At 39.7% G+C, this 8,089-nt stretch overlaps 2 protein-coding genes across 3 annotated transcripts in view; one reads left to right on the top strand and one right to left on the bottom strand.

The window, feature by feature from the left end:
* The window catches only part of GPATCH2 (G-patch domain containing 2), a 120,614-nt gene extending 120,376 nt beyond the window's left edge, over nt 1-238 (bottom strand). For both annotated transcript variants that reach the window (XM_014951154.1, XM_014951155.1), the window contains exon 1: nt 15-238. In XM_014951154.1, the coding sequence (XP_014806640.1) occupies nt 15-70 (56 nt within the window). In that variant the 5' untranslated portion in view covers nt 71-238. The remainder of the gene's footprint in view (nt 1-14) is intronic.
* Nucleotides 239-515: 277 nt separating this feature from the next.
* Nucleotides 516-8,089, top strand: part of SPATA17 (spermatogenesis associated 17) — an 87,398-nt gene continuing 79,824 nt past the window's right edge. The window contains exons 1-3 of the mRNA XM_014950601.1: nt 516-583; nt 3,868-3,957; nt 4,986-5,067. Of these exons, the coding sequence (XP_014806087.1) occupies nt 516-583; nt 3,868-3,957; nt 4,986-5,067 (240 nt within the window). The remainder of the gene's footprint in view (nt 584-3,867; nt 3,958-4,985; nt 5,068-8,089) is intronic.

Genomic DNA, 8,089 nt, shown 5'->3' with positions numbered 1-8,089 from the left:
GGGCCTGGGCTTACCAGCTCTTTCTCGCCGCCTGAGCTCGGGTCGAGGTAGGCTCAGCGACCCGGAACATGAACCCGGCGCCTCCCCCGGCCGCTCCCCGGGGAGGCTGGCGCCGCTTCGCAGAGACTGGGCCGAGGGGAGACGGGGCGGGGGCCGGGAGCTGTCCCGCGGGGGCCGGAGGGGAGGACGCGGGCAGCCAGCACTGCTCCTCAGTCCCCCATGTTGAGAGCCCGGAAGCAGCTGCGGCACCGGGAGGAAGCCGGGCGCGACCATCTCAGCTCTTCCCCTCCCTGTCTGGCCCGCTGCCTAGGGGCGCCGCGTCTCCTCCAGCACTACCTGCCTTACCTCCACTTCTCTCCCGGTCCCGCTTCGCCGGGCTGCCGCTGCCGCCGTCCCCCCAGCCGTTCCCTACCGGCAGAGCTGCCGTGGCGATGGCCACCCCCGCGCCCCCGCGGAGTGGTACGGTCCCGTTGCCATGGTGGCGGCGTCGGGAGGGCGGGCAGGAGGGAGGGAGTATGGCCGCCCTGTCCCAGCTCCAGGCGAGGCTCTCGGGGCTGCGGGAAGAGTATTTCCTTAGGAACAGGTAACTAGGATGTGCCGGTGGTGTGGCGGGCTTCCTCAGCTTCCTCACGCTGGGCTGGGGCTGGCGGGGCGGACAGCCCTCAGTCTCCCCCGGCAACGAGATGGCGGCCCCCCCCGAACATTGCCGGGGCGATCTGAGCAGACACCCGGCCAAGGAGCCGGCCCTCTCCTGGGAAGCCTGAGGTGACCCCGCTCTCCTTTGGGGTAGCTCTTCCCAGAGTTTTGCTCACACTGAGCCTGTGAGGCCCTGCTGCCCTGGCTCAAATCTGGAACTTTTACTGGACTTTTAGTTTAGCCTGTTGAAAGGCACCATTTTTCATTTAAGGAAATTGACAGAAATTGACAGAGAACCTCCCTCCCCTTCTCGAGTGTGCTGATGTTTGTTATCCGGGCTGAAAATTGAGCTCTGTTTCTAAATTAGGTTATGCAGCTTTAGTTCCTGATACCCGAGACTTGTTTTGTCTTTTTCTAATAAGTTAAAGAGATGTTTACTCCACTGAAGATCCAAAATGTCCCATGTAGAGAGTCGCAGGCTGATCAATCAGATCACCTGTTTACCCTTCTGTGTGAGCCAATGCAGGCAGGATGCAGGAACAACCACAAAACCATGGATTAAGGGCAAAGAACAAATTTAATCTCAATACCTCGTGGATCAGGGACCCTCCGAAGCAGCACCTGGGCAGAGGCAGGCAAGCAGGGGATGCAGGCACCGCGGAGCGAGAGCCCTTATTAGCAAGAAAGTCCTTGTTAGTAAGGGAGTGAGGGAGCGAGAGAGCTCCCACTTGCTGTTTGGGGCTGTATTTCAAGGATTCAGGCAGGCAGAGTTTTCTGCTGGGCTTTGATCTCTTCAACAGCAGGGCAAGAATCTCAGGCATGTTTGATAAGGTGCCCCTGAGTCCATCCCAGGCCTGTGTTATCTAAGTGCAGATGTTCTACTTGTTGAGCACACAAAACTAAACAACAATTAGTGTGATAGACGTGTTTTCCAGCACCCCACATGCAAGTGACTTGAGGATATTTACAGTCCTCCTCGCCAATCTTCTGTTACTTTCCCACACTTTCTCTTCACCGTGTGGGACAGTTTGTGCTGCTGAGTTTTCTAACTTCTAAGATGGATGGTGGCCAACTTTCATCAGACCATATTTTAGGAAATAAAATGTTTTAACACCTATTTTAATATTGGATAGATTTGTCCTGTAAACCCTTCTATTCAACTGTATTGTTGCTGCTGCTGTACATGTTATGCTGATATCAAACAGAAAAAAAGCATTAAAGTTTTTTTTTTGTCTTTTCTAATTAATAAATCATTTGTTTTAGAATCCATTTACAACATCATTAACATGAATGGCAAAGCTTGCGAACATCACTAAAAGTTACACTGAGTTCAAGTCCTGACTGCATATAAAGGGTTGTGTTTTCCTGTTCTTTCCCTGAACTTCAGCTCGTACTCTTGTGGCTGTACACAAAGCAGTTCACTGAAGGAGCATCAGTTACAGCAGAATATGCTTGTATTTCACATATTTCAGGTTAGAAAGAGCAGAATGAGCCAGACATGGAAATCCATTGGAGGGCAGCATGCTTGATGTTTGGGGATTTGTTTTTTGGCAGAGCTTTCCAAAAGTGAATTGTTTCCCTTTTAAGGATAGGCTATAATCCATCAGCTTCTTGAAATTCAGATTTTCAGCTGAGAATTTAAATGAGAAGCTTCAAACAGTCCAGCTCAGCAACTGAAGAGCTGATCAGTAATCTGATCTTTGTTCTTTAGGGTGAAAACCTTGGACTACTTCAACACAACTGTCAGTAAAATCCTGAAACAAATCAGAATATCTTGTTTAGAGATTTTTTGTAGATCCTTATTTAACTTTTAAACTTAACAAATAAATTCTGGGCATTAAAGTATGTCCAGTTTGTAGTGGTCTTTGAAGTATTTTTGAAGCATTTGTATTTTGAAATCAAACAGCAGCTTTAATTTCCCTTTCAGAGCTATGCTTTTTCTACATAATGTAATAGATCTGTTGAAATTGTAAAGTCTGGATTGCTGTGAACACACGAGTCAGTGTAATCTGGGCAGTCACTCATCATTCACCAAAAGTTTGAGGGCATTCAGACAAAAATACATTATACTATAAAAATAGAGGTTGCTTACTCTATTAAGCCAGTATACTGCAGTGAAATAACAGATTGTCCAAAAAATCTGAGTTGATCTGAAGCATCAGGAGGTGCAGAAGGATATAGATTACCAAGTATTTACCCTTTTTTGTAAGAGTTGCCTTGTTTTCAAATACCTTCAATGGTAAGACCTGAAGGATTTAGTTCCATGTGTCAAACATACTTTAAGACAAAATAAAAATGTTTCTTTATTTACCTACCTAACAAGACCTAAAAGCAGAATTCTATAGAACATCTAGAACACACAGACCCTCCAGAGCAGCTTGACTTAAAGCAACCCTAGTGAAAACTAAGTACTCTTGCTAGCAATTACTGCCACAGAAGAAACAAAGTAATTGAAGTGTCTTAAAGTAAATATCCAAATTAGAAAACTTTCTTTATCTTTCAAAGTCCATTTGCTATTTTAGGACTGTACACCTGTTCCATTTAAAATTAGGGCAGGTTGATGACTGTAATATCTTGCATGTTGGTTGTGGATAGACAGGTTTAACTGATCTTAATAATGTTCTTCTGATCTTTCTAACATTCCTGTCATGCATTATGAAGAACTCTATTTATGTCAGAGGTATGAGGTCTCCTAAACTGACTTTTTAGAGTAAGCGCCTTGCTAGGAAAAGACTTGCACAATGATTGCACAAGGCAAAAATGCCATAAACCTGTACCTTGAGAAATACTGTCAGGGTAAGCATTAGAATATAGAGGCTCTGTTAGTGCATTCTCTTATTTTAGCATTAAACAATTTTATACCTAGCTATGGGATTTTTGTCATCATTCGTCCTTATTTGTCATTAAAGCATTATCCATATATTTCACCTACAATGGAAGAAGTCCATGACATGCTGACATGGATATTCAGTACGGTATGGGAATAAGAAATAAGCTCTCCCAAACTTTACATTATGTACAAGTTGTGATACTCTTTGTATTTCTATCTTTATACTAAGCAACTAATTCACATATTGTTCTACCACTATTAATGAACTATATAGAATTAAAACCTTAAAAACCTTGTGAAAGAGATCACAAACTGCGACAGGAAGACATATTTAGAAGAATTCTTTAGCTTTGCTACTAAAATACCAAGCTGACAACTATTACTGTTTTTTATATTTTCAGATCTGTAGATGAGGACAGAAAAATAAAATACAAAGCTGCTATCAAAATCCAGAGCTGGTTTCGAGGATGCAGAGTCCGAGCCTATCTGAGGTAGCATATTAAGCCCGTCTTAATCTGTATTTGAATCTTGATTTTTTTTTCCCCCAAGATTTCTTATGGTATTACTTGATTTTAATAAATTGGGAGCATTTTTAAAAAAACCCTCACCATTATTCTGCTTTTAAATAGAATGAAGTGTACGCTGTGACACTGTAAGAAACAATAATCTTTTTCAGAACTGCATGCAATTAAAATGACATGATGATAATAATTAGCATGGAAATAAATGATCTTCAGAATTGATACACAGTATTGTTTAAGAAATCTTTGCATTACTGGAAAAAAAGAAAATATCCCTCAGATATGTTGTTTGCAGAGACATTTCTTGTCTTTGCTATTGTGGCTGTTACAGAAAAATTGCCTAGTAAGTGTATGGTAACTGGACTCTTATTGTTAACAATTAAGTTCTACTGCTGGATTTGACCAGGTTATTTAATAAAAATCTTTCTTTACATAATTTTCTCCATTTATAAAAGGGAGATCATGTACAATTGTTATGTTCTGTAAAATGCCATAGCAACATTGACATAAATTTTTTTGACACACTATGGTTTCCAAAAGGAGGCCCTTCCAGATATCTGTGGTTTTGTAAAAAATTTAAAAATTGTAAAGCTGTGAAAATGCTGCATGTGACTGAAAAAAACTCTGTACTGCTGAGATATGTTCGTTAAAACAACCTATGAAAATACAGTCACCTATCATACAAATTACATTTGTAAGGCTATTTCATTAAACATCTGTAATGATAACTGAAATAGTATATAAGTAAGTTTGCAGTAACCCGTTTTTTTCAAATGCAAAATATGTGTGTATGTATAAATCTATGTCTATATTGATTTATAAGTGTGTATGTATATATATATACACACATGTATATGTATAAAGTATGTTTGCAGTGGCATTCTGTTTGGAATAAGTATGGATAATACACTACATATTATTTTTAATACCAGGAAAAAATTATGTGATATTGTAAAGTCTCAAAATAATAATAATTTTGTTAATATATTTCATTTTAGATATCTGAACAAAAACGTGATTTTTATACAGAAGTGGTGGAGAGGTTATCAAAGCCGAAGAGACTTCAGAAAAATGGTGGAGGTAGAAAACCAGTTTTAAAAATTTTGTTTGGTTATTTATAGAACACATGCAAATTAATTCATTCACTTGTTGAAACTAAAAAGCTGAAACTTGATCCTTTATACACACAGACATGTACTTTACTATCATGAAAAGCACCATTAATTTCAGTAAACCTACTCATAATGGTCAAGTTAAGTCAGTGTTTAAGTGTCTGCAGCTCTGGAGTATTAGTCCCTAAACCAGCAATGAGATCTGCTCATGCAGAAGCCTGCCCGCATGGTGCTAATTGCAGGATTGGAGCTCTTCAGAGTAGTTTTTTTTTTCCTGGCAGAACTTTTAATTCTGAAAATAAAATAAGCCAATGTGTCTACATGTTGCTGTTCTATGTTTTAGTGGTTTAAATTTCTTACTTAATGAACCTTGAAGTACTTGAGGTTTTGCCTTAAGGCACACGGCTGATCACAGTCAATCTAATTCCCCTGACAGACTTGAAGACAGCAAAAGTGTATGCTAGCACACAAGCTAAAACCTCTGTTAACAGGTTTAGGAGATTAAGAAGAAACTAATTTTCCTTTAGCATAAAACAATTAAGTTTTTAATATGTAGCTCACTATTCTAATTTATCAATTTGTGATTTGTGTTAATATTTTACAACAGATTTTAACTTGCTAGTCATTTATTCTTGATTAATTTTGTTCAGGTTAAATTGTTGTGTTTCAGTCAAAACAGACAAGTCAAGAAAAAGCAAAAAAATGAGCCATCATAACTGATATATTACAAGCTAAAGTCCTAAGTGCCTCCTGCTGAACTATGTTTTCAAGTAGCAGGACTTGTGTTCCAGAAAGCTTGTCTATTGTTCCCCAAATTCTATCCATGATGTAATTAAAGATTTTATCTCTTGCAATTTACCTGACTCAACTAATAAATTATGAATCATCCTTTCAGACTATAGCTTTCATTCTATCTTCTAAAACACTAATTTTCGAATACAAGGCAGATAGCTGCATGGTTGGATTGGGTTCTGCTTTGAAAAAAGTGGGTCTTCAGTTGAATATTGTCCCTGAGTTTAGGGAAGGTTTGTTTAATCTAGAAAAGCTTCTTTAGAAGAAGAAGGATGTGATAATGTTAATGTATGTTAAAATTTGTTAATGAAAAGAAAGGATCTGTGAAGCTACTGGGAAAAGGGAAGGAAGAAATCAATTTCATGTGAGACATTGACACGTACTGCCAAAAGATGTTGTGGAATTCCCTCTACTGCAAGTTTTTAAAATGAGGATAGACAGATGCTTATGGGCGTCTTAGGTATGCATTGGGCAATGTTTAGGTGAAGTCATCTCATGACGTCCCCTCAAGTTCTACATTTTTTCACAGTTAAAACATAGTAGAGTGTTGAATTTCACTTCAGAAACAAGGCAATTTATGTGTTTCTGTGTTTTTCAAGATGAGAATAAGAAGCATGTCAGTTTTTGGCATCTGATCATTAGGTCTTTAAGAGGGCTTAAGTAGGACAAAGGTCTGTTGGTGGCCAGTTTACATATTTTTCAATCCCCTCAAATTGTAAGAAGCTATCTTTTGGCCACTCCATGTTGAAATGCTAATTTCTTTGTTGATAATAATCAGTTTCCTATCTTCATAGAATCATAGAATGGTTCAGGTTGGAAAGGACCTCAAAGATCATCCAGTTCCAACCCCCCTGCCGTGAGCAGGGACACCTCCCACCAGACCATGTTGCTCAAAGCCCCATCCAGCCTGGTCTTGAACACCTCCAAGGATGGACCATCCACAGCTTCTCTGGGCAGCCTGTTCCAGTGCTTCACCACCCTTACAGTAAAGAATTTCTTTCTAGTATCTAATCTAAATCTCCCCTCTTTCAGCTTATAACCATTCCTCCGAGTCCGTATTTTTGAGACTTATTTTTATATATAAAGGTTGTAAAAACAGTGGTGTCCAGATAAGACACAAAATGAATGCATCATTACCGTGCCTACCATCCATTGCGCTGTTCTGAGTGGTACCCTGTAGGTGAGAAGGCAAGGTAATTCTTCCCATAGAGCCAGCCTGCAACTGCACTTGGATTTGGTGCCCAGTGACAGGATGAGGCAGCAGGCACAAGCTGAAATATAGGAAATTCCCTTCAAAGATAAACGAGAGCTTTATTCACTGTGAGGGTGATCAAATACTGGCATGGGTTGCCCAGAGAGTGCAAGCTGTTATTGTAGAGTCTCCATCCTTGGAGATACTCAAAACCCAATTGAATGAAGCCCTGCACAACTTGCTCTAATTGACCTTGCTTTGAGCAATGATTTGGAGCTTCAGAGATTCCTGCCAACCTCAATTGTTCTATGTGCCTATGAAGTTGGAGATCTTTTATCTCATCTCTTTATTAATTCTTTCTTCTTTTGCCCTCTCTTCTTAAAAAACACTCTGACTCTTACATTTTAAGATAGAATCTTTCAAATTAGTACAGATTTTCTGTAATAACCAAGCTGAGATGGCTAGCATCCTAAAGCCCCCTCAGCTTTCCATTTTTGACACATACTTCTGAAAATAAAAATAAAAAATACTTTAACCAATAAAACCAGGTTCATGTGTAGTTTTTCAAATAGACCGAACTGGAAAGCTCTTGGCAAATCTGAGTTCTGTGGAATAATTTAGGACAAAAAATTGTGCAAGACCACACTTAATACACACATTCTAAATCAGATCATGAATTCATGCAGTTTCTGGATACTGGCACTTACCCAGTATTAGTCAGGACCCTAGAGAAACAGAATCTTTTCAGCAAGCTTACAGCAATCAGCATAGAAAACCACGTTTTTACCTCAAATGTTTCATTTTATGCTTGCCATATCTTTGATTGGAGAGGACTCAATAGGACAACTTGATTGGAAGCTATCCTGAAAGCCATACAAGTAGCAGATAAAAAGGCACTTTTTTTCTCCCTTTAGACCCCTATAGTCAATATTGTGTGTTTTAGGGTGGACTTAAATATAAAGTTCAAGTTCATTCCCTATATTTATTGCTATACTATCTTGACTCA

Source organism: Calidris pugnax, unplaced genomic scaffold, assembly GCF_001431845.1.
Source record: "Calidris pugnax isolate Ruff unplaced genomic scaffold, ASM143184v1 scaffold24, whole genome shotgun sequence".
Lineage (NCBI taxonomy): Eukaryota > Metazoa > Chordata > Aves > Charadriiformes > Scolopacidae > Calidris > Calidris pugnax.
The sequence above is the reverse complement of the archived record's forward strand: the minus strand, read 5'-3'. Positions and strand labels throughout refer to the sequence as shown.